This window comes from Gorilla gorilla, chromosome 9 (assembly GCF_029281585.2).
Source record: "Gorilla gorilla gorilla isolate KB3781 chromosome 9, NHGRI_mGorGor1-v2.1_pri, whole genome shotgun sequence".
Taxonomy (NCBI): Eukaryota; Metazoa; Chordata; class Mammalia; order Primates; family Hominidae; genus Gorilla; species Gorilla gorilla.
The window spans coordinates 133,864,238-133,888,838 of record NC_073233.2 but is presented as its reverse complement, the minus strand read 5'-3'; the positions used below and the strand labels follow the sequence as shown (position 1 = coordinate 133,888,838).

Below are 24,601 nucleotides of genomic sequence, written 5' to 3'. Positions count from 1 at the left end.
GAGCAGCCAGAAAATTAAAAGGAAAATCTAGTTTAAAAAAAATTATTATATATGTGAAGAAACAGGAAAATGTGATAATTACTTAAGGGAAAAAAAGTCAATAGAAACAGACTCTGAGATGACCCAGATGTCACAATTAGCAGATAATGACTTTAAGCAGCCATTATAAATATGTTCAAGGATTTAAAGGAAGGTATACACATAATAAATGAACATATAGGGAATTTCAGCCGATAAACAGAGCCAGTACAAAAGACCAAATGGAAATTCCAGAGCTAAAGAGCTCAATAACTAAAATGGAAAATTTACTAGATGAGCTTAACAGTTGTTGGAGACCACAAGTTAATGGACAAGAAGATAGATCAGTAGAAATTGTCCAGTCTGAAGAACAGAAAGAAAAAAATTAAAACACACATTGTACATAAAGGCAGGAAGTAAAAGTAGAACAGAATTGACGTGAAATACTCAGTGGTAATAAATTCCAGAAATTCTGTGAAGAAAAAAGTTGAAAAATTAAAAATTCCTGGATTTTGAATGTCTAATCCTTATAGCGTTTCCTCCAAGAATGAGGGGGAACATATCATCTGATTTCAAAGCAGTGTGTTTTTGGTTAACTTTCCTAAGGTTGTTTCTTTCATGTGGCCATACATTTCTTAGCTTCCTGTCCTCCTCTTCCTCTTTTATTCTCTCATTCTTCCCAGTAGCTAATGGCCTTTTCCTTCTGGGTGCTACTTTTGGGAGCCAGTTAATAATGAAGTAGATGACTTCTGACAGTGGACTAAGACAAAGGAAGCCTGTGTGCTGGGACATTGAATAAGGATGCATTCTTAAGTATTCTTTTGGTGTATTCTCCGGTTGTATGGCACTTTCACTATCATTTTGAAATTCTCAGTATTTCAAATCATAGTGAATCATTTAGTTGTTTTTAAGCATCACTCTTTCTTAAGAGTCTGTGAATACAGAATACCAAATGATATTTCAGAATAGGCTTATTTTAATTATTGGTTCCTCTAGACACAGTTCTGTTTCTTTTGGTTTAACCTCTGCAGGTGTTTCACCAAAACCAACAGCACTTTCAGCAGCAGCCCTCTTCCTGTGGTCCCTGTGGTAGCACCTTATCCTCAGGATGGTTTGGAAATGAAGCCCCTCAGTCACGTGAAGGTGCCTGTATGCCTGACTTCCACAGTCCCTGATTGTGGCCAGTTGCCGGAGGAGAGCGTCAAGGACAATGTGGAACCAGTCCCTACTCAGCGTACCTGCTGTCAGGACATTGTAAATGACGTCAGCTCTGATGGCGCAGAAGATCCAGCAGAGTTCAGCAGAGGTCAGGAAGGCATGATCAACCTTAGGATTCCAGATCATCTTCAGTTAGCTAAGAGCTGTGTATGGGAAGGTGATGCTTTCAGAGTTTCCCCTCTATGATTAGTTTACATATTTCTTAGGAGACTGGGTGGGGTGCTGGGTCCTTCAAGAAAAGATAGGACTCAAGATAAAGGATTCTTTGAAATTCTGTTATTACTCATGTCCTTCATCTCAGGCTGTCAATCCCATCACACTTTGGAAAATCTATTTGGAAATAGGCTTTGATTTCATTTGTAGGGTAGCAGAAGACTTGCTGGAAGAATGCATTTTGTGAACATGAGCCCCTTTTTGATTTGAGTTGGTTCTGGAGTTGTAACCTTTCTTTCAGGTGGTTATTTTAGGGCTTTTAAGGGGTTGCTTTACTTCTCAGGTGAATTGTATAGCTTCTCATGAGAGCTCAACTTTATTTTAAACCTTTTAAACCTTCTGTCGCCCTCAAATTCTAACCAAACACAAAGCAGGTTCTATGTATGCTCGTTTTTCTTTCTTCTTGGCTCAAAGTGTGAAGAAGTTTTTAGACTGCTTTGTAAAAATCAGCCTTTATCATTTGATAATGCTCCCAAACCCTGCTGTGTTTCAGGAGACAGCTGTGCCCATTCAGAAACAGAGAACAACATTGTAAGTTGGAATGCTCTTATTTTGCCACCTGTCCCAGAGGGCTGTGCTGAAAAGACAACGTGGTCTCCGCCTGGCATTCCTTTAGACAGCCCGACAGAGGTCCTTCAGCAGCCCCGGGAAACCTGAGGACATGCAAACAACCAGTCGTGTTCCAACTTCAAGCCAGTAACTGCACACAACAGGCCTGGGAGCGAACTGTGTGAAGGACCTTAATTCAAATCAGAGAAAATCATTATTTATTTTTTTGTAGTAGTAATGTCATATGAATGTATCTTAAAACGTGTGCCCTTTTATATTATTTATGCCTTAAATGTTTTCTTCCCCATTCCTTCCTCCCCCTTGGTAGGAAACAACCTTGTTTTGCATAGTATTCAGTCACCTGGAGGGCAGAGGGGTCCTTCCATGTTTTCTAACAGCTATAGTGACAGCAAGAGCTCCTCATGCAAAGGATCCCATCTCTTGGCTGCTTCTGCTAGGAGGGAATGCAGGGGCCAGTTGAAGGTTGCCACCAGCTGGGTTTTCAGGTGGAAAATGGTCTTTCAATAGTGTATTCTCAGACTTTTTTTTTGGTTGTTTTTTGAGATGGAGTCTTGCTGTCATCCAGGCTGGAGTGCAATGGCTCGATCTCGGCTCACTGCAACCTCTGCCTCCCGGGTTCCAGCAATTCTCCCGCCTCAGCCTCCCGCGTAGCTGGGACTACAGGCACCTGCCACCACGTCCAGCTAATTGTCTTGTATTTTTATTAGAGACAAGGTTTCAGGCTGATTTTGAACTCCTGACCTCAAGTGATCCACCCGCCTCCGCCTCCCAAAGTGTGAGGATTACAGGCGTGAGCCACCACGTCCGGCCTGTATTATCAGACTTTCTGAGAACACTTTGAAATCAACTGCAGTTGTGACCCATGTTTATAATAACAGACCTGGCTGACGGATTTTACAAGAGTGCCTTCCGCAAAAGTGGTAATGTGACCTGTTGACTTTGTATCTGCACGTGGGCACGAGTGATGTTCAGTTTGCTGGGCACTAGTCACAGTGTTATGGACGTGGTGGAGTGTAAGGTCTTGATGAATTACGGCAGAATGCAGAAAAGGAACCAAGGCCGGAGAGACAAATAATGCCTCGTGTCCCACTGCTTTAAAATTACATTAATTTATAAAATGGCCACTATGGGCTCTTTTTGACTGTTTCTCAGAGTAGGAACAAAATAAGACATTAAATGGTGGCTTGAAGAGAGAGATACACATTTTCAGAAGAAAGAAAGGGGAGGGCTGCAGGGAGCCTGTCTTGGCGGGAGCTCTCCAGTCTGCTGGATTAGCACGAGGACACGCTTAGGACACGCTTATGGTGCCGTGACGCCGAAACTAGTCATCCCCCATCTCCAGCATAGGCAACGGCCTGCAGGGGGCAGTGTCAGAAAAGACTTACTTTGGAAGAAAAGGGGTTTTTTTTGTTTGTTTGTTTTTTGTTTTTGTTTTCCTGAAATTTCCTGATATCTTTTTCAGAATGTCACCCTTGTAAATAGGCACCTAAAGCGTTGGTCAGCAGAGCTCCTGACCACGGCTGCCTCTGCGTGACAAGGACATTTGCAGCTGCCTTTGGAAGGCTCTTCACATTAAAAAACAATAATTATGTAAGTGTGTTTCATAGCTTGAGTCAAGCTTTCAAGGATCACTGCTCCTTTTTGCATTGTGCATCCCTTTGGGGAAAGAAACAGAAAATTATTCTCTTTCTATAGAGTCAAGCAATTCCAGCAGAAGTGAAGAAATGTTAGTTTCCCAGAAATCGCAGTGGAATAGAATATAATACTGTGTTAACCAACTTTCTGTATAAATGCATCAGTATTCCCTTACATATGTCTACATATTTTATAATAGAACTGTTAGTGAAAATGTGCTTGTTTAAGCTGGGTCACTATGCAAGAGTTACTTCCAGTAGAATGTAGTGAATGTAATTCCCTAGTCGGATATTAGGGATGCTGTAGACCCAAATTCTACATTCCAGATGTCCGTGCCTATAGTATACTGGATTTATTCTTCATGTTGCTTAGATGCAATTAGCTCTGGAGGGGGATAGCTGCATCCCTTATTTCTGTGACTAGCAAAGGACAAAGTCCCAGCACACAGAATATGAAAACATACCCTGTGTTAGCCAGTCAAGTTACAGCAATGCTGTCACAAAGGGAGTTTTAGAAAACTGGGGAGTCACTGACTGTAGACAGCCATTTTGATTCAGGAAACAGGTGTATTAGCATGAGCCTTAGGTCATGAACTGCTTTTAAAGATTGAGTTTGAATATGGGATCTGTCCATGAGGAGGAGAAAATGGCTTTACCTTTAGGACAATCTCATTGTGAACTGCTTTATTTATGTTATTAGTAACGCTGTTTTAAGTGTTATTCTTTTTATTGTATTTTATTTATAAAAAATGCCTTTATATATTGAAATATATAAATATATATATATATTATATATACACACACACACACATATATATAATTGCCTTTATGTTTAGCCGGTATGAGTTCTCCCTAAGCATGAGTTGGCTCTGAACCTTTCTGCCCTGCACAGGCACCCAAACAGTCCTACCTAATGTCACTTCACCAGGAAATGAGAGGACATGGTACAGTGTGGGAGATAGCACTAACACGTGTTGAATAACTACTGTGTACCAGGCACTGTGCTTGGTGCTTGTTACTGTTAACTCATTTAACCCCCACAACTCATCTGCAAAGTTGGTGTTAAAATCCCCAAGTCACTCAGTGAGCCATGGGACCTGAATCTGAACCTAGTTTATCTGGAGCCGTAATCTGGGCTCCTCCCATTTTTCCATACTGCTTTCCAAAAGCATTGCGGTTCACTCTTTGGATGGAACCAGTCCCGTTCCGTATGCTGTGATCTATCCCTGCCGTGGAATTCCTCCGAGGCTCCAACTCTGCAGCCGGAGAAGCTGCCCTCTGGCCTCCGCGGGCAGAGCTCTGCTTATGACTTCGTCTTCCAGAGGTCCACACTTCTCCCCTTGACGCCCCGTCTACCACCTCCACCTGGAAATTTGATCTTTACTGTGCTCAGTGATCACGAAATTGGTCAAGCCTCTTCATGTTCCTTCTCATCTAGAATTCTGCATGATTGTTTTAGCATAAACTGCCCCGCTCCCACTGTATCATTTCACGATCTCCTTTTAATGTTTTTCTTTCAGTTTTGCACTGACAGTCTGGTGACAGGTGCTGCCAGGGTGCAAGTTACATTGCAATGTTCTAAACCTTTTGAAGTGTTCTTAGCAAAAGCCTTTCTTTCTGGGTGTTGTTTTTGTCGAATGAGTCTATGAAGACTCAATGCATCCATCTTGGGCTGATCATGCCGCAGATCTCATTCCAGCTACAGTACTGCCAAGAAGTGAAGTTTATCATTGAATTTTACCTGTGTTGCTCTCTTTTAAAGTAAGGACTTTGAGATGCATGCTTTGTATCATATTGAAAAGTATGTTTTATTTTCCTTAAAGTGTAATATTATGTGTGAAACTGTACATATTTTAAATGATGTAGCTTTGGCAGGTTTTATTTGGTTGATATGATTTTATATTAAAAGAGAAGGCTGCTTTCATATAGCATAGCCCCTGAAGGTGGGGATACTCCCTGTTTGTACAACGCTGCTTATAGTTTGTGATTGGGGTGGGCGAATGTCTTCCTCTGAAATTCTTTGGAACCCCCACCCCTGTCCTCCCCTGAAACTCCCCTGTGCACACCCCTCTGTTCTGACTGCAGAGATCAAGGCCCTGAAGGAGCAGGATCTTGGGCAAGTGTTTTAGGGGAGGCTGAGAACATACCTGACCCTGGGGGCGATGTGGAGGCAGGCCCACCTCCTCGGGGCAACTTTGCATTTCTTTGGAAGGAAGGGAGGTGGGTAGGAGAGGAGCTTGGGAGGATGAGGAGGAGCGGTCCTGCCTCACACATTGTCTATTTTTACCATTAACCTAGGGCCACATGTTTATGAATTTCAGGATAGAAATTTAGCCTCCTTGTGAAAACGTTTTGTTTTACTGCCCTAAGAAAATACACATCTCTAGGCTTGTCTGACCAGAAAGCCAGCATCTTTTGCATCGGGTGTGGCCCTTTTGTATTTTATTTCCCATATTTAAATAAGCCTTCCTTAAACCCTAGCCCCAGTCCTGAGAGCTTTGAGGGTAGCCGAAACCCCTTATCTAATAAAGTCTAACTCTGTGAGAACCACAGAATCTTCTTAAGTTTCTCAATTTTCTGTCTCCTTTTAGGCGCCACGTCCCTTGTGCTGGCGGGTCCCCCGTTGGCTTTCTTGCCGTTTCTTCTCATCTGTGTCTCCTGCAGAGGCGGCTCGGAGTCCCGAGTCTTCTAGTCAGTTGAACAAGCATTCATTTGTGTTTTCACCCAGATTACAGACACACACACAAACAGACACACACACTTGGAGCTAGTGAGTCATGCTGGCAGCTGACATTGTGACTCTGAAACAGCCACGGTGCTCTGTGGGCCAGCTCCCCCAGCCTGGGGGCGGGAAGCTACATCTGCAGTACCTCTGCTCTGTATCTTGTGGGCTGCGACTCCTGGAGTCGGACCACTGCAGCGTCAGTGGTGTTTGTAAGCTACGGTTGAGCAAAGGAACACACACCTACACACCTTGCTTCTTCCCACTAGCCAAACCTGGGACCCAGCCATCAGCCTGTCTCTGTAGGAGTCGCAATGGAAATAGCCCTCTATTGGCGTGAACATCAGCTGTGATTTATTTAGGAATTGCTCCATCCACAGACTTTTTTTCTGGAAGCAGCTAGCTTGCTCATACTTCTATAGCACCACAGATCCTTCCCAGTACCATGGCTTTCACTTGCCCTCAGACACCCAGAGATCCCTGTCTCCCCATTGTGGGTCCTCTTCCTTGTCCTGCCACCTCTGTCTTCCACAAGGTGGGCCAGGGCTTCTCTTGTAACCATGTCACTTAGGGACACTGCAGCTGGGCCTTGTACCAGTTGTGAAGACTGGGTATTAAGTGAAAGTGGTAGTTGGTGTCTTAGCTACGTTGGTTTTATGACCAAAGTCTGACAGAAGGGCTCTTCCCAAATCCCACCTGTCCTCCCTAAGCCTATTTGCATCTTCCTCTTTGGGCCTTATGGTGTTGCAGTCACTGTGATGGTGACATTCACTGGAGAATCCGTGGTTTCTTGTGCAGGATCCAAACCTGGGGTGGTGGTTGGTGTTTCAAGGCCTGTGAAGAGCATATGTGGGCAAAGAACAGAGATGCTTTGGGAGTGTCCAAATGTTCCCAGAGCTCAAGAGAGACCAAGCATCACCCTCAGCACCCAGCACTGGTCTTGCACACGAGTCGTCTTTTTCTGGATAAAGTGCTTACCTGCCTGTGCCTCAGCATCTTCTCTGGAACCCCTCTGTTGGTGCCTTTGCTCCCTGAGAGTGAAGTGGGAGAGTAAAGTTAGTGGCAACTCACTTCCCTTGCTTTCCTTTCCAACTGGAGGAAAGCCCTGGCCCCCAGGATGACTGGGGTTCCACACTCACGTGGGAACAAGCAATTGACCAAGGCCTGTAGGAAGGAAAAGAAAAGGAGCATTACTTGGCCAGCCCAGCAGAGATCCCAGGAGAATGGCCCTCTCTTTCCCAGTGGGCTCTGTACTAGGGCCTCAGGAACCCAGAAGGGGACGGCCCCAGGTGCCTGGGTTGGGGGTTAGAGCCCTGAATGGCAACATCTAGCACTGGGGAGAGGGTCTGAATTAAGGAAGAGCCTAGATTCTTCTCCCCCAGGAGTGCTGCATCTCTCCTTTGGATAGGTCAGGGCCTGGCCACCCTGTGGGGTCAAGCAGCCCGTCCCTTCCGGTTCCCACTCACGGGGGAAAGTCTCTGGGTGCCGGGCAGCATACTGGAACACCAGCAGAGAGGCCACCGTTGCTGCCACCATTCCTGTGCCTGCTGCACCCAACACCGCTGGGTAGGCGCTGAAGGGGGGATCCGCTAGGAGGGGAGAGCACAGGTTCCATGGTTTAGAGCCACTGCAGAACTTGGGCCACAGTGGCTCGCAGGGAACCACTAGGGTTCTGGAGAAGTGGTGCCCTGCTCATCCAGCTCCCCCTGCAGCTGACATGGGGACCCAGAGAATCCTGGAGATCAGGTCTCTCCCAAGGAAGGCGGCGCTCTGTCTGCCTAGTGCTCTGGGGTTTCACTCTCCCGCCAAATCCCCTGTTTCTGGTGCAGAAGACAAAAGGTTGGTTATCTTGGCGGCTTGGGGCTGAAGGGGAGTATGCCGTAAAATCAGGAATTCCCAGGATGGAGAGGGGGCAGCAGGAAGCTGAGAGCCTGCTTGTAGCCCTGGAGGGGAGACTGAGGCACAGAGTCGGCTCCTGTTCTTAGTCACCAGCACCTTTTCCTTCCTCTCTATTCTGATCACATGAATTAGGGTTCCTAACCCTCAGCCTGGAGCCTCCCAAGCCCCCCAGGGAGGGACAGGAAAGAGTCGTGGAGATTATCTGAGGGGAGAGTGGAGAGGAGGACGGGCTGGGGATGGGAGAATTCACTAGGAAGCGAGCAAAGGAAGAGAGGAGGGGTTGCCCTGTGAAGAGGAAGATGAACCAGGGGCCAGTGCTTTGGAGAAAAGGTGGGTCCCTCCCTGGCATTAGCTGGCACCTGGTATCTTCACCTCAGAGGGATGTCCTGCAGTGTGGTGATTCAGAGCCAGGATGCGGAAGGCATAAAGGACCCCGGGGTCCAAGCCCCCCAGCCGCCGTCCTCGGCTCTCTGGCTCGATGTCACTAGCTGCTGTCTCCCACGCCCCAGCTCCTGGGCCCAGGGCACTGGCCTTCCGCTGCACCAGGAAGCCCGTCAGGTTCCCGGGTCCTAAGATGGCCCACTGAAGCTGCACCTCTCTCCGGTGCCTCCCGTAGGTCAGGCGGCTGATGGTGACATTGGGAGGAGCTGGATATCCTGGGTGAGGGTGGGGACAAAACAAGGCACATGTATACCTACAACCACGTGAGCTTGTGCCCCCAGATTTGCTCCTGTCAAGAGACAGCCTGGCAGTGTGGACAAGGCACTGGATTGGGGTCTGTGGACCTGAGAAGCCCTGTCTTGTCCCATCAGTTTTTTTCATCTATAAAATGAAAGGCGATCCTGCCTGCATGGCGTTCTGTTTGCCGTGAGTGCACCAGATTCACGCACATGTTGCCCATCTATCTCTGGAGTCCTGCCTTTGCCCAAGGAAGCTCAAGCGTCCACATTTTGGAGCAGGGAATCCTTGTGCCTTTCCACTTAAAGCACTCTGTGGCTATTGGTCTCCCAGCCCCCACCTCACCACACACACGCACTCAACCCCTCACTCACTCAGGACCTCCAGCAGCACACTCTGACTGCTATTGCCCACGGCGTTGCGGGCCACGCATTGGTAGGTGCCCCTGTGGTGTGCCGGGTCAGCATCGTAGATGCCCAGGCGCAGCTGGGCACCCTCAGGGTGCAGCATGAATCCTGAAGTGCCGGGGTCCACTTTTTGTTGTTGAGGCCCCAGCCAGAGGAGCTGGGCAGGTGGTGTGCCCCCGCGGAGAGAGCACTCCAGCCAGGCCTCTCCCCCCTCCAACACTGACACGCGGGGCTCAGCCACGTCCAGCTGTGGGGCTTCTGCGGGGACAGAGAGGATGAGGCTGGCTAGTGGGAGGGCTTGGGGACAAGGTGCTGGCCAGCATTGGAAGGCATGGAGAGGAAATGGAGCGGAGATGGAGCGGGAGAGCTGCGGAGTTGACAATGAGGCTTGTCTGGGGCCAGTCTGCCTTCTCTTCAGATTCCCATTCTATGCCAAGTTCCTGTCACAGTGTGCGCCAGGGCTCGCTAATATATGATAAAATCAGCAGTGTTCCTCCCTGCTCCTTCCCTGCCCCACCCTAGCCTCGGCTCCTGCAGGTAGGGCACTGCCTTACTAGTCTCTGCATGAACAGCCCCTTCCAGCACCTGGCCTCCCTCCCACTAGTGGCCCCCCACCTCCCAGCTGGCTCCAGGCATAGTGCTGGGACCATAGCAGGTGCTCAGATTTTATGGACTGACTTATTAAAGACCCAGACTCTCAGGTGTCAGTGAATCTCCTACGATGGAATTTCCGGTCCTGAGACCGAGTAATAGGGAAGGAAATATTTGGGGTTGAGGCCTCCTTAGAGGCCTGAGAACATGCTAGTTACCAAGCCTTTGGAGACCAAGAGGTAAAGCATTCTGTGAGAACTGTTGTATGTGACAGCTTCTCTGTTTGCTTTTCTCACATTTTTTTTTTACTTTGATATTTAATTCTTTTTTCCTGGTTGCAGTAAATAGACTGGCAGGGCCAGATGAAGATAAGGAAGAACCAGACCAAAACCAAACAGGGTAAGAGAGGTAGAGAACTGACTTCTGAAATATTAATATAATCAGGCACCTCTCTTATGCAAATCCATGTAAGTGAAGATTATGCAATTGGCATTTCCACTTCATCTAGATCAGTGCTATCCAATATTGTAGTGACCAGCCACGTCAATATGGGAACTTGAAATGTGGCCACTCCAGATTGAGATGTGCAGTAATTGTATATATACCAGATTTTGGAGACAAGATAAAAAAAGAATGTAAAATATCTCATTAATAATTTTTATTATTACATGTTGAAATGATATACTGGATATATTGAGTTAACTGAAGTGTTTCACTTGTTTCTTCTTTTTAAATGTGGCTGCTAGAATATTTTAATTCACATATATGGCTCACATTATATTTTTATTACACAACTCTGACCTAGCCTAACCCCCTCATTTTATGGATCAAAGAAAACTGGAGTCCCTGGGAGCTCAGCTCCTACCTACCTCCTAGCTTCCCCATCCGCACTGACTCACTTTCCATGCCAGCACAGCCACCCCCTAAGATCTCTTTATCCTGATTCCAAAGGGTTCCTCCTCCTGTCCCAGCCCCAGAACAAACTCGCTAGCCCCTACTCACCCAGCTGGAGGTGGCAGTGGGGGTCAGGGGTCCTGAGCAGGTGAGTGCCCCGGCAGGTGAACTCTCTGCCAGCCAGATCTTCTTGGGCCTGCAGGAGGTGAACGGCCATCGAGGAGCTGCTGCCGCCCAGGGGCTGCTGCTGTTCGTCAAGCCAGCCCAGCGTGGCAGGGGGCTCGCCACCAGGCCACTCGCAGCTCAGCATGATGAACTGGTCCCCCATTGTGGCTGTGCTCCAGCAGGTAGGCCTCCCGAGAGGCTCCCCTGGAAGGAATGATGGCTCAGTATGGCCCTGTGGAAGGAGGAAGGGCTTGGCAGTTCCACCCTATCCCCCTTCCTTCATTTGTTCCTTCACTCCCTCCTTCCTTCATTACTTTGTCACTCACTCATTCACACACTCATCATTTATTGATCATGTACCAGGGAAATGGTGGGAACAGACATTAAACGATTATTATGATTTGATGTGTGCTAGAATATAGACAGAAAGACAAACTCCCTGGGGCTTCCGGAAAGAGGACAGGATGACATCTGGACTCTGTCTTGGCTGACGGCTGGGAGTTTCTCTCTGCACACTTGGCAGAGAGAATGCTGAAGGCAAGTATCAAGCCCAACATGCGTCAGAGCGGTAGAAGGGCAGTGTAAGGGCGGTGAGAGCCTGCTGCTGACCCTGCAGGCAGGGACAGTGGGGAGGTGTCAGGGCTCCAAGCCCAAAGTGAGGGGAACAGAGCACAGTGTGGATGGGAAAGATGGGAGATGGGGACTGAGAGCTGAGTGCCGCCCACCTCCTTGTTACATGGCGTGTTTTGGAGCCTGCGGTCTGGAGCGCCACCCAGATCCCAGGCCCCCCGCCTCTACCCTGACCTCTACCCACACTCTGCCTGGAATGTCAGAGCCCTGGGGTTTCCTGTGTCCACTCACAGAGCATGACTGTGCAGAGGGCAGGCGGTGCCAGGGCTGGGTGCTGGCCAGTGCAGGTGAAGACGCTGCCACTGGGGAGCTGGGCGGCTGCATGACTCCAGGTGATGTTGCTGGGGGCAGTAGGGCCAGGTCCCTGGGGCCCTTCCCACTGCAGCTGGGCAGGCGGAAGCCCCCCAGGCCAGGCACAGAGCAGAGTCACAGCCTCAGGGCTGGGATGCACTGCACAGGAGGGCTGTCCCTCAGGGGGATCTGGATGGGGAAGTGGGTGAGGCTGGAGCAGGCTCCACTGCCAGTGCCCTGCAGCCCCCAGGCCCAGGCAGGGGAGTCTGGAGGCCAGGGGTGTCAATGGGTAGGGGAGTAGGGAGAAGTAGGTTAGGGGAAAGATTGAGTCTCTCTGAGGGGCTGGTGAGGAACAGGCTGAGCTCTCAGGTCAGGGGCAGGAGGTTACCGAGTGTACAGGAGTTTGGAGTCCCCAAGGAATCCCAGAGGCCCCATGGAAGGCCCTATCTCCCATTCTCGTCTCTGTCCCTGGGCACCCAGGAGCCAGCACACCTTGCCTCACTGCCATCGCCCTTCTCTGTGCCTCAGTTCAGTCCGCAGGGCCATGGGAATAATCACTTAGCGGCGGGGTGCTATGTAGTGTCGGTAGCTTCCCCCTCCCTTCCCCTTCCCTTCCCCTTCCCACAGTTTTCTTCTCCTCTTTCCCTGCCTCCAAATCCACTTGGTTGGAGACCTCCCTCCAATAAGAGCAACTTTGGCACACGCCTCTCCACGGGACGGCGGCGTCTGCCCCAGAACAGCCCCACAAAGGCTCCAGCGTGAGTTGTCCCCAGGACAGGTCTGGGCGTCACCCGACCCCCACACTCACAGTAGATGGTGAGCTGGACAGTAGTCTGGGTGCGGGTGTCCAGGTAGCTGTTGCGGGCCAGGCAGGTGTACAGGCCTGTGTGGACACGGCCAGCTCTGGCGATGACATAGGTAGGCCCCGTGTGGACTTGCGTGTGGTCACGGAGCCACACGTAGTGACTAGGTGGGTTGGAGGCAGCCAGACAGCTCAGGGTCACCTCTTCCCTCTCACTGGCCCAGAAGCCCTCCTCAGTGAGTCCCAGTGGCTCCATGGTGATCACAGGCTTGTCAGGACCATCTGGAGAGCAAGGAAGGCCAGTTACACCTCCCCAGCTTCATTCCTTCATTCATGCACATGCTCATCTCTCAATGTATGCATCCATCCCAGGGGCATGTAGTATGCACTGGCCCATGTCCACCCCAAGGCTAGGCCCTCTTGGAGCTCAGAGTCCAGGGGCCATGGGCACAGTCCAGGGTGCTCAGGGCTTATGTGTGGAGGTGAGTGCCCTGGGCTGTGGGCACTTCCTCGAGGGACTCCTGGGTTGGGCCAAGGTGGGGCAGAAGAGAGGTAGGGGACCAATGCTCCCCATGTGCCTGAGACTGAGGGGCTCTTGGAAGCAGACAGTCGGCCACTGTAGACTGCAGAAGTAAGATGCTACCATGGGATGATGTCCTGAATCCTATCCCAGCAGCCACCTCCTTTCACTTCCTTGTACTCCACCTTCCCCTCTCTCCTGCGTTCCAAGCTCAGGGTCACCATCTTCGAAGCTCTCCCTGACTCCAAAAGAGTTCTGAATTCTTTGCCTACTTCCAGTCTGCTCCTGCCTCTTTCCCAAGAACTCTCCTGCTCACCTGCCTCAACAGTCCTCAGTTCACAATTTCCACAAACCGCCACCGTGAAGACCAATAAATAGGACGCCATTCATCCTCGCTCCTTAAAATGGCTAAGACCAGCACTGTCCAATAGGCGGATGCCAGACACAGATTTTTTTTTGTAACATTTTCTAGTAGCCAAATCTTATGTAAAAATGACCAAACCCGATCAAGCAGAAAACAAAAACAAAAACCACCAATAGGTGTTTTACTTTAAGAATATATTTATTTAACCAAATATATCCAGAATGTTATTTCAATATATAATCAATATAAAAGTTACGGATATTTTACATTCTTTCTTTTGGACTAAATCTTCAAAATCAAGTGTGCCTTCCATGCCTACAGCACAGCTCAGTTTGGATTGGCTCCATCTCAAGTGACCGAAGATACACATGCGTGGCTGCCATGTGGGACAGCGAGCTCCAGGCCACCCTGGCCTTCACCTTTCAACCGGGGCTCCTGACTTCTAACTTCAGGCTTGCTGCCCTCTCCTCCCACTGTGGCCCCACTCCTGTCTCCTGGGGTCCTGTTGGTTTCTGAGAGCCCTCCAGGCTCAACCTAAAGGCAGACTCTCCAGGCCGCCAGTGAAATGGTGAGTGAAATTGTAAGCATGAATGTATGCACGTTTTCCTGGAAAAGGGTGTCCTTGACCTTTATAAGGGTAACAGTCTGGAACTAGAGCTGCAGTGGGCACCAGGGGCACAGCACCCCGTGACTCTTGCCTGCTGGAGACTTTTAGAGGGCGAGGCACTCCTGCAGTGGAGGGATTTGGGGAGTTCTGAGGTGTGGAAGGCTGAGTGTGGATGGGGAGATGGGTGTCAGCCCTGACAGCCCCCCCACCACAGTCTGACTCACAAATGACATCCAGGAAGGCCCCGTCACTGCTCAGCCTGTTCACGGAGTTGCTGGCGCTGCACATGTACCAGCCTAGGTGTGTCCGGTTGACAGGGTCCAGCTGGAATAGTGGCTCAGTGACCCCCACCAGGGCCTCTCCAAGGCCTCGGGATGCCCGATGCTGCCAGGCAAAGGTCACAGGCTCTGTGCCCTCCCGCACTGCACACGTGGCCACCACGGAGGCTCCCTCCACAGGGGACGGGTTACTCAGTCGCACTTGAGGCTTGGACACCGGCACTGGCCAGAGGAGGGAGAGGCCCGCTGTGTTATTACAGACCCAGGACACGCCCAGCTGTGTCCAGCGCCCCCACCCCTGCTGGCTGGGGACTCACCGGCCCACCCACCCTGACCATCCCTTCCTCATCACCCCAGCTTTCCAAAGTCCCTGGAGTGGGGTGCCCTTTAGAACCTGGGTCCCGCACACACACAAAGGGAATGGGCAGCACACTTCCAGAGAAATCCAAAGCAGCCCGCGGACTAGCTGCAGCTGGGGCCAGGCCCTCACCCAGCACAGCCAGCGTGAGGTGGGAGTAGGCAGTGTGGAGCTGGCCGTCAGCCACGTGCAGAACCTGGCATAGGAAGTGGCCACGGGCACCCTCGTGAAGCTCCCCCAGCACCAGGCTGCTGTTCCTCAGACTCACGACTCCCAGAGCCGAGGCGATGGCCTCCACCTTGGACATGGCTCCATCAGTGACGGCCACAGGCCGGGGAACCAGGGAGCCCAGGGGGGTGAAGCTCCAGAGGACCAGCAGCGGGGCAGGCCCTGAGCCACAGGCCAGCTCCACGGAGCCACCTCGCACTCCCTGGACAGACACCACCTCCTCTGCAGGGGCCTCAGGGGTCGGGTGGGGCTGGCCTGGGGAGAGAAGGGGCATAGCAGGACTTCTGGGCTGCTCTGGGCTCTCCTGCACTCCCTGCCTTGCCTGGAGCCTCTCTTTTTGGTTCTGCAGTCCCAAGCGGCCCAGGCAGGGTTCAGGAAGACCACATAAAAGCACTTCTGGAGTTGGTGGGCAAGAGACAGTTTCTGTGGGAGCCTCCGGGTTTCCTGTTTGGATGCACTGAAGGAGGGGTTGACTGAAGTCAGAGAATGGACTGGAGCAGAGATCCCCACTCCTCATGGATCACTAGACCATTCAAAAGGCAGATTCGTGGACGTCACCCCAGACTATCAAGTCAGACACTCCCAGTGGTGGTGAGGGGGTCAGGGCCCAGGAATCCATATTTGTAACAAGCGCCCCAAGATCAGTCTGATGATCAGTCCCATGACGATGGTGACCCTGGAGATAAGGAGATCTGCATGGCCACTGGTGGCTCGGGGTCTGGAGTTCCTGTGTAAGGATTCCAGGAGGATCCCAGGGCTCCATCCCACCCTGTTCCAGTTGATTGCAGCAAGGGAAAGAGGACACCGCCCGCATCAGCCCATCCAGCATTCGTTCAACTAAGCATAGAGTGCCGGGGTCACAAGGACGAATGAGCCCCCCCACCCCTGCTCTCATGGAGTTCCCAGTCTATCAGGGACCAGCCATTAAGTAGTTCCTGTGGAGTAAGTCACTTAACAGGTGTTCTTGGCTCAGGGCCCAGCCCTCAACCCCAGCCTAAGCCCAAGTACCATGTTCCCCGCTCTCCCCTCACATGTGGCCAGGGTGGGCCTCATGCCATGAAGTGCTGAGGACCTCAGCAAATTTGCATGAAAGTAAGTCCCTGGGGCCGGGCTCAGTGGCTCACACCTGTAATCCCAGCGCTCTGGGAGGCTGAGGCGGGCAGATCACCTGAGGTCAGGAGTTTGAGACCAGCCTGGCCAACATGGCAAAACCCTGGCTCTACTAAAAATACAAAAATTAGCTGGGCATGGTGGCACACACCTGTAATCCCAGCTACTTGGTAGGCTGAGGCTGGAGAATCACTTGAACCCAGGAGGCAGAGGTTGCAGTGAGCCGAGATCACGCCACTGCACTCCAGCCTGGGTGACAGCAAGACTCCATCTCAAAAAAAAAAAGAATAAAAATATGTAACCCGGAAACCAATTTCTTCCAACTCCATGGACATTGCTTTGGCCCAAGATGCATCTCTCACCTGGATTATGGCAATGATCTCCTGATTGCCCTAATCCCCCTCAAAACCAGGGAGCTTTCTGAAACCTGGATCTGACCATACCACTCCTAGGCTTACCACCTCACAGTGGCTCTCAGGATGACTCCAGCTTCTCAAGGTTAAGCAGAGTGCTATCACCTACGTGGCACATAGTAGTCGCTCAGTGAACGCTAGTTAAATGTCTAGCGATGAATGACTGAACGGACTTCATGGAATGGAGTGCAAAAGGAGGATCCCCCAGGAAGTGGCAGGAATAATGGGATGGGAGTGGGAAATGAACCCCCTGGGGGGTCTGAGTATCACTCACCTGAGGCCCTCAGGTGCAGAAGGCAGAGGTGTATCAGCAGCAGGAGGCTGACTGGGCTGTGCTGGGCCCTCTGACCCACCATGGCCCCATCTCCCTGGTGGCCACCCACCTGAGGCTCCTGCCTGACCTGTGGGCCCCTTCTACCCAGAGCAGAGCCCAGCCCTGGGAGGATGGTGGTCTGGCTCAGGTTGCCAACTTTAGCCCTGCCCATGCCTCCACCCCTGCTCTCCTGTTACCCTCAGTGCCTCGATGACTCGTTAATTATTTACCAGATGATTCACTCCATCCATAATGCAGAATTGGGGAGGGTAGGACGTGGCTGGGGCAGACCCAGGGGAGAGGACCACGAGCTCCCTGCATTTTCGCTCGAAGGATATTGTAAAATTAGAATCACTGGACAGAGTTGAGAAAGGCCCCCAAACTCTTCTGGTCCAATTACCTGCCCAACACAGGACTCTCGACCACAGGGACCTTGAGGTTCAAACAACTTTTAGGTGGAGCGGCGGGAGGAGCTGTGGAGTCAAACAGCTGGGGTTGGTGATAAACTGAAAAGCGAGGACGTTTCCGAGCCTCCCTGGGCCCTAGCTTCCTCACAGATAAGTGGGAATAATAACACCTTTTTTGTTGTAAAGAGTATATTATGAATATCAAATGACAAGACAAATTAGCACACGGGGGTGCTTTTTGGGTGCTGAACTGTGCTGTTCCTTGAGTCGAGTGAGGGTTACAGTTCCTCAAGCTGTACATTTATTTTTTATGTACTTTACAAATCTTTGATATAATTCATGCACACATATGTGTTTGATATCATTCATTCATTCATGCCTGTCCACGCATGCGCTCATGCACACACACGGGTGAACAGTGCCCAGCATGCAGTAGGTGCACCATTCATGCTCCTAGCTAGATGTGAACTATCAAGTCTGGACCCTGGAGCTGGGCTGGAGCCCAGCATTCCTGCTGTCCAGGGCTCTCTGAATTCTCTGTCTCTCTAGCTCTTGGAGCATATCCTGTTGTCTAGCTGTCTCTGAATGACAGCCCGAGAGGGGGTCAGATTTTTCCATCCTCTGGTGGCAGGGTTAGACGGAGGATGAGATTCCTGAACCCCAGTGAGAAGGGGGATCTGATGTCCGGTTTCAGGTTCTCCAAGGCTCAGCCAAGACAGGAGCTGTCAGAGTTGAATTCCAGGTGGCTCCTCCAGGGCCCAGAGATGTCACTGTGGCACTCTGGCTTCTCACTTGCCTGGGACAGTGGCTGCATGAACAGAGGCTGTATGGACAGACCCCTATCCCACCCTCACTCGATCCACGGCCAAGCCCTTCCATGCCTTCCTCAGGGTCTCGAGTTCCCTTTCCCTCCTAACTCAGCTATGGAGCAGAATGGCAGGTGGTCCCTGAGAGTCAGGTTTGACTGCCCCTGGTGACCAGTGCATACGGGCCATTTGATTCCCCCACTCCCCAGACTGGGAATCTCCTCCGAACTCCCTTAGAGGTTCCTATGGAAATAAAGTGTGGGGATCCGGCAGCACTCTCCACCTCAGCGTGGCCGGCCCCTGTCTCTGGAAAGAACGGGAGAATTCTAGCCGTGTGAATCAGCGGAGCTTTAAAGGATCCTCTGGCAGTGGCAAGAGCTTGTGCTGATGCAGAGTTAGTCTACGCTGCTTGCGTTATCAGCCCCCCAGCCTTTTCTCAGCTGGGGCATCAGGAACACGGAAGTCAGGTGGGGCTCCTCAACCTGCTCTTTCCCCTTAGGAAGGGGACCCTCGAAGGGAGAGTCAGGGAGGGAGGGCATATTAGTCAGGGGTCTCCAGAGAAAGAGAACAAAGAGGCTGTATGTATATACAGAAAGGGATTTATCATAAGGAATCGGGTCATGTGATTATGGAGGCTGACAAATCCCAAGATCTGCTGTCCACAGGCTTGAGATCCAGGGAGAGCTGAGGTTTCAGTTTGAGTCTGAAGGCAGGAAAAGACCGCAGTTCCAGTTCAGGCAGTCAGGCAGGCGGAGTTCCATCTTACTCAGCCTTTTTGTTCCGTTCGGGCCGTCACCTGATTGGATGAGGCCCACCCATGTTGGGAAGGGCAATGTTCTTTACTGATTCTATCAATTCAAATGTTCATCTCACCCCAGAACACCCTCCCGAAACACCCAGAGGGATGTTTGAAATATCTGGGTGCCCCATGACCTAGCCAAGTTGACACATAAAACAGACCATCACAGAGGTGAAGCCTACCCCCATCCTGTGTCCTGGCTCTGCCAGAACAGGAACCCCATGGCAGAGCCACAGCCCCTGTCTGGAAGAGAAGAGATGTGTCTGGAATGGGAAAACAGGCCCAGGGCTCCTGTCCCTGCTGCCTCGGGAGGTGAGGAGCTGGGAGAGACAAGGTGAGCTGGTTCCTTGCTTTGAGAGACAAGAAAGTGCAGTAGTGAGAACACACATTTATCTCTTTATTGCTGTGTGACCTCAGCATCTTACAGAACTTCTTTGAGCTTCAATTTCTTCCTTTAATGGTTTTCCTGTGAGGAACACATGAGATTATGCATGTATAGCTCCTGCCTCTTAAACTTACTTATACCTCTTAACCAAAGAACGTAAACAATAAATTGAACAAATGTTTCTTGAGCGTCTAAGTTTAAGGCACAGGGATGGGGTCAGATTTTTCCATCCTCTGGTGGCAGGGTTGGAGGCCTGACAAGAGATCCTCTCTTTCCCTCCTTCCCCTCTTCCCAGTGAGCTTCAGCCAAGCTGAGGTCACCTGGAGCTGTGCTCTGCACTGTGCAAGCTCAGCAGCTGGGCCCTGGGGCAGGTAAAGCTGTGGATTCCCAGGTTCTGGTGCCTGCTTCTCATTGTCCCCTCCTGTTCAGGGCCTGTGCTTTCCACCCTCACTGAGTGGCCTCCATCCCCAGCCTGCCTGGGCCCCCAGGGCTCACATCATCCTGGAGGGAAGGACAGGCAACTGTGTGGACTAAGGGGCAACCTGGAGTCCCTGGAGTGGCCTCGTAGCTGAACTCAGAAATGAGGGGCTTATAAGGAGGGACGCAGGACCTAGACTCCAGTAGTTTGAGGTGAAATTCTGGAGGACCAGGCTGAGGTTCCAAAAGGGCTGGTGGGACCTTCCTTTGCACAAGGAAGCCCCTCTGCCACCTCCTCGAGAGAAGGCCCTGCAGCTCCTCCCGGGGGAACGTCAGATGGGCGCTGCATGACCTTGGTTCAGTGACTCGCTCCGTCTCCATCTTGTGGCCTCATCTGTGAAATGAAAATAATAACTCCCTCTTCAAGTTATTGGACAAGTGACATACAACCACCAGTATTAAACCCCTCGCAAGCACCCAGCATGGCACGCAGATACATTGAATCAATGTTAGCTCTCGCCCTCCTTCTCTTTAAGTTGAATGAAAATCTGCTTCCCTGACACTTCTATCCTTGGGGAATTCTTTCATGGAAGTTTTGTAAAATTACTCAAACCCCACTTCCAGATGAAAGTCATTCGCTATTTGAAACTGCGTGTGCTGCTCTTCTCTTCTTCACCTAAATAAATAATACTAGTCACCATTTGTTGTACACTTACATACACCAGGCGTGGGTTAGGGGTTCCCAACAGCCCCATGAGAAAGCATTGCTATTCATATTTTATGAATGGGCTCAAATGCTCCCCTATTTTCTCCCCGTGGCTTGATTTCCTGTGCCCCAGGTTGCTCCCCATCTTTGGACATTCTCTGGTTTGTCCCCGTCCACTCTGAGACGGTGGCTCACTCAGTCTGGCCAGGGGCCTGTGGAACTGCTAAGTCCCTTCTCTTCTGACAAGAATGCTCAAAGTCTTGCTCAGTTATTTACTGAGTTTCACGGATCCCCCTCAGCTAACGTTTATCCTGTATCAGGGCATGTTGGCTACACTGCCCCCTTGAGGCCTCCCCTGGCTCCTGAGGACGGCTGGGCACACCTGGCTCTCCTGAGAGGAAGCGGCGGCTCCCTGAGTCTCCCTGTGTCTTTGGACGAGGCAGTGGTGCGGCTGGAACAAGCACCAGGTGCCTGCAGCTGCCTCCTCTCCAGGACCCTCCGCTGTGCATGGGCAGCAGCTACACCAGACCGTGGGTACTTGGTAAACTCAGGGACAGATGACGCTTGTCTCGCACCACATCCCTGTGCCTCTGAGCCAACCTACAGGCCCCTCCTTTTGTGCTGTGGGTTTTAACCCAGCTCTCCTGCCTTGTGACCATTTTGAATCCTGATTCTGAAATCATAGGGCTTTGGAGCAGCAGCATGTGAAAGGACAGGGACAGCTGGGCTGGGGAGGGGAGCAGATGCTCCTGGAGGAAATGGCTTCTCCATGTGTGCTGTCGGGCCAGCCCGGCCCTCCGGGACCCCAGCAGGAGACCAGCCGAGGGCTGCAGAGGAAATGGGTTAGAGGCTCCACAGGCAATGTGTCCCTGGCTGTGTTCATGGCTAAGGAAAGGAAGGAGGACAACAGGGACAGAGGACAGGCAGGGGCCACTGCCTAGTCACTTTGTAAACTGATCCTTAGAGACTAGAGAGGAAATGAAGGAGGCCCTGGATGGAAGGGTTGGGAACAGGAGGTGAACAGATCAGGAGAGGAAGGAAGGGGAGGCAGACGCAGGCCAAGGCTGAGGCAGTGACAGTGCTGGGAGAGCACCTGTTGGGGCCGCAGGGAAGGAGGCCTAGTTTCTGGCACCAGCTTCACCTGGGAGCTGACCCTCCTTCCATCTGCTTTCCATTCCCGGAGCCCTTTCTCAACCAGCCCTACCTGGGCACGTGGAGCAAAACACTCATGGCTTCTGTTTCCTGATTGGTTAAAAATGTGATTGCAATGCTCACCCTGACACTGCTCAGGGCTGTTGTAAGAGCGGGATGGTGGATTAGTAAGAGCGTATAAGCTGCTGTGCAGAGATGTGAAGAAAGAGGAGAGCTGGAATCATATCAGGGTTCAGATCTTGGTTCTGTTCCCACTACCTGAGTGACGATGAACAAGTTACCCACTTCAAGTCTTAGTTTTTCCTCTGTGAAATGGGACTAATTGTTTATTAGACAATATTAGAAGCCAGGCGCGGTGGCTCTCACCTGTAATCCCAGCACTTTGGGAGGCCGAGGCGGGCAGATCACTTGAGGTCAGGAGTTTGAGACCAGCCTGGCCAATATGGTGAAACCCTCTCTCTACTAAAAATACAAAACTTAGTCGGGTGTGGTGGCGTGTTCCTGTAGTCCCAGCTACTCAGGAGGCTGAGCCACGAGAATCACTTTTACCTGGATGGTGGGGGTTGTAGTGAGCCGAGACCGCGCCACTGTACTCCAGCCTGGGCAACAGAGAAAGACTCAGTCTCAAAAAAAAAAAAAAAAAAAAAGTTAGAAAATTAATTTTGTTATATGTGAGAATAGTTTTTGATTATGTAAGACAATGTTTCTGTTTTTTAATGAATACTAAAACACTCAGCAATGAGATGTCCCGATGTCTTTAGCTTACCTTAAACTACTACACAAAAATAGACCAGAAGCTGCTTTCACCAGGCCTCTAGCCCTGCATTGCCATGGGGATTCTTGCAGGGAAGAAGCTGTACATTAACATCTTCCTAATTTTGTAAAAGTTGTGTGAGGTATGCCGGGTGGTGGAAGGGGTGAGATGGAGAAAGGAGAGTGCCTCTGGGGGCAGTTAGAGCAGAGAGGAAGAGATTTCCCTGAGTTTGGGGACAGGTCAGAGGTCACTAGGTAACTGGGAGAAGAAGAGTCTGGAGACAGCAGGCCAGGACCCCAGAGCGTACAGGACTGGAGAGCTATTGCTGACTGCACAGGCCCACAGAAAGCTTGGACAACGAGCAGGCCAACAACCACCACGATGGACCAGCAGTTAGAGGCCTTCCCTTGGTTTCATCCCTCCTAAGTTTCTTAGTCAATTTGTGTGGCTATACTAGAATACCTGAGACTGGGTAATTTATAAAGAACAGAAATTTATTTTCTTACAGTTCTGGAGGCTGGGAAGTCCAAGACTGGGGCTCCAGCAGGTCCGGTGTCTGGTGAGAGCTGTTGTCTTCCAAGATGGCGCCTTGTCACTGCATCTTCCAGAGGAGACGAAGGCCATGTCCCCACACAGTGGAAGGCAGAAGGGCAAAAAGGGATAAACTCCCTTTGTCAAGCCCTTTTATAAGGGCAGCTACTCCCATTCACAGGGGAGGAGCCCTCATGGCCTAACCACCTCTTGGAGACCCCATCTCTTAATACTACCACACTGGCAACACCTGAATTTTGGGGACACATTTAAACCATAGCAATAAGCCCCCGGGTTCTGGTGGGACACTGGAAAAAGGCAGGAGCCACAGGAATGAACTCAACTCTACTTGATTTTAGTGAAATAGAGAAATGGATATTTTTGTGCACCTAAGTTTGTAGAGTAAGAGTCACACCTACTGCACCACTACTATTATTATTATTAGCGTTGCTGTTGTTGCTGTTTCCCGGGCTGTGACACTAGGCCTCAGTGCATTTGAGTGCTGTCTGATATGAGCAAAGTGCTCAGGACAGCTGCAGTTCCTTCCCCCAGGAAAGACTCCTAGCCTTTCAGTTCCCAGGCTCTTCCTGGGTTCTGCCCCATCTGGCAATGGTGCTGCTACCAGGCCGGGAATGACAATATAGGGACAGTTCTCTGTAGTTGAGGGTCTGGTTGGAGGTTCCTGGTAGGAGTCTGTCTGGACCCAGCACAGGGGATGCCTACCAGGCCGGCCCTAGCCTTCAAGGGTGGGCCAGACTTTTGAGGTCTGTTGGGGAAGCCAGGGCCCAGGGAAACTTCTAGTTGCTCTCTCCATCTTCAGGCTTGTCACCTCCTCTCTATCCCCTCCCAGTGCCCTCCACCCAACCTGGCTAGATTCTCCAAGTTCCCTGGCTGAGGAGCAGAAAGGAGTGGGGAGTTTCCATAATGTCTCTGTAGAGCTCCAGGGTGAGGCTTGGCAACTGGAAATTGTCAGCCGTCTCCTTGGCGACCAGCAGCCAAATAATTCTGGGAATGGAGGAGGGAAGGGAGCTCTCAGCAGGGCGGCCAAGAGAGGCAGCCCTCACTTCCCCGAAAACTTCAATTCCTCATTACCTGTGTCAGCTGGGGTTCAATCAGGAGACAGAAACCACACCAGTTAGTTTGAAAAGAGAATTCAGCATAAGGAACTGATAATGAGGTATGAAGTTGTTAATTAGGTAAGGAGAGGGTAAGGAGAGAGAAGAGTAAGGTTTCATGGGGGTTGCACCTGCAGGAGCAGCTACCACTCCAGGGCTGGAGAACCCTAAGGAAGAGTTTTGAAGGAGGGTTCCAGAGCCTGTGACCCAGACATCTGAGGAGGGGGCTCAACTCAGCGGGATCTGGGGTCTCTGGGTGTGAAGAAAGGACTCCTGCACCCAGACCTCTGTGGAAGGGGCAGCTGCCAGCTGGTGCTGGGGTCTCTCAGGTAGGGATGCAGGGCTGGGGTGGGGTGGAGGATGAAGCTGCAAGTGTTGGAAACACTGCAAACTGGATCAGGTGCTGCTCCAGGAGGGGCCTGCTGTTCCTGGGGTGAAGATGTGTTGCTGGGGTGCCCTCACAGGGAACACACAGATGCAAACAGGAAGGAGCCTGTCCACACTTCCTGTCCCGCCTGCAGCCTCCCTCTAGTGACTGGCAAAACAGAAATGGAGTTGGTAGGGTCCAAGCCCAACATCACAAAACTGGCTGCAGAAGATACAGGT

General features: G+C 51.1%; 2 protein-coding genes and 1 long non-coding RNA gene across 8 annotated transcripts in view; 1 reads left to right on the top strand and 2 right to left on the bottom strand.

Annotated features, from left to right (window-relative positions):
• The window catches only part of CDON (cell adhesion associated, oncogene regulated), a 106,072-nt gene extending 99,846 nt beyond the window's left edge, over positions 1-6,226 (top strand). For all 5 annotated transcript variants that reach the window (XM_063693657.1, XM_019037649.4, XM_055356347.2 and 2 more), the window contains exons 19-20: positions 1,050-1,324; positions 1,943-6,226. In XM_063693657.1, coding sequence (XP_063549727.1) covers positions 1,050-1,324; positions 1,943-2,106 — 439 coding nt within the window. In that variant the 3' untranslated portion in view covers positions 2,107-6,226. The remainder of the gene's footprint in view (positions 1-1,049; positions 1,325-1,942) is intronic.
• Positions 6,227-6,706: 480 nt separating this feature from the next.
• On the bottom strand, positions 6,707-16,978 carry VSIG10L2 (V-set and immunoglobulin domain containing 10 like 2). 2 transcript variants are annotated; one of them, XM_031016382.3, is made up of 12 exons: positions 16,885-16,978; positions 14,992-15,342; positions 14,448-14,723; positions 12,739-13,014; positions 11,871-12,119; positions 10,953-11,213; positions 9,327-9,617; positions 8,634-8,930; positions 7,842-7,964; positions 7,515-7,539; positions 7,354-7,406; positions 6,707-7,209 (listed from the first exon to the last, which is right to left on the bottom strand). In XM_031016382.3, exons 1-12 carry the CDS (start codon positions 16,964-16,966, stop codon positions 7,112-7,114), a joined length of 2,382 nt encoding a protein of 793 aa, XP_030872242.2. In that variant the 5' UTR covers positions 16,967-16,978; the 3' UTR covers positions 6,707-7,111. The 2 variants fall into 2 exon arrangements, with proteins under 2 accessions (XP_030872242.2, XP_055212324.1); XM_055356349.2 differs by lacking the exons at positions 7,515-7,539; positions 7,842-7,964; positions 8,634-8,930; ... (4 more) ...; positions 14,992-15,342; positions 16,885-16,978 and having other exon boundaries at positions 10,953-11,172.
• A 2,537-nt stretch (positions 16,979-19,515) lies between these two features.
• Positions 19,516-23,845, bottom strand: LOC129525508 (uncharacterized). The gene is made up of 3 exons (XR_008669865.2): positions 23,746-23,845; positions 22,856-22,950; positions 19,516-20,131 (listed from the first exon to the last, which is right to left on the bottom strand). It is a non-coding gene; the product is annotated as an uncharacterized lncRNA (long non-coding RNA).
• Between the last annotated feature and the right edge of the window lie 756 nt (positions 23,846-24,601).

Excerpts from the sequence above, each read along its gene's own strand:
- VSIG10L2 (XM_031016382.3), bottom strand. The coding sequence starts at position 16,966 with ATGGTGGGTCAGAGGGCCCAGCACAGCCCAGTCAGCCTCCTGCTGCTG. Across the intron at positions 15,343-16,884 it reads TCTGCACCTGAGGGCCTCAG|GCCAGCCCCACCCGACCCCT; the intron begins GTGAGTGATACT and ends TTCTCTCCCCAG. Across the intron at positions 7,210-7,353 it reads AGATGCTGAGGCACAGGCAG|GCCTTGAAACACCAACCACC; the intron begins GTAAGCACTTTA and ends TGCTCTTCACAG.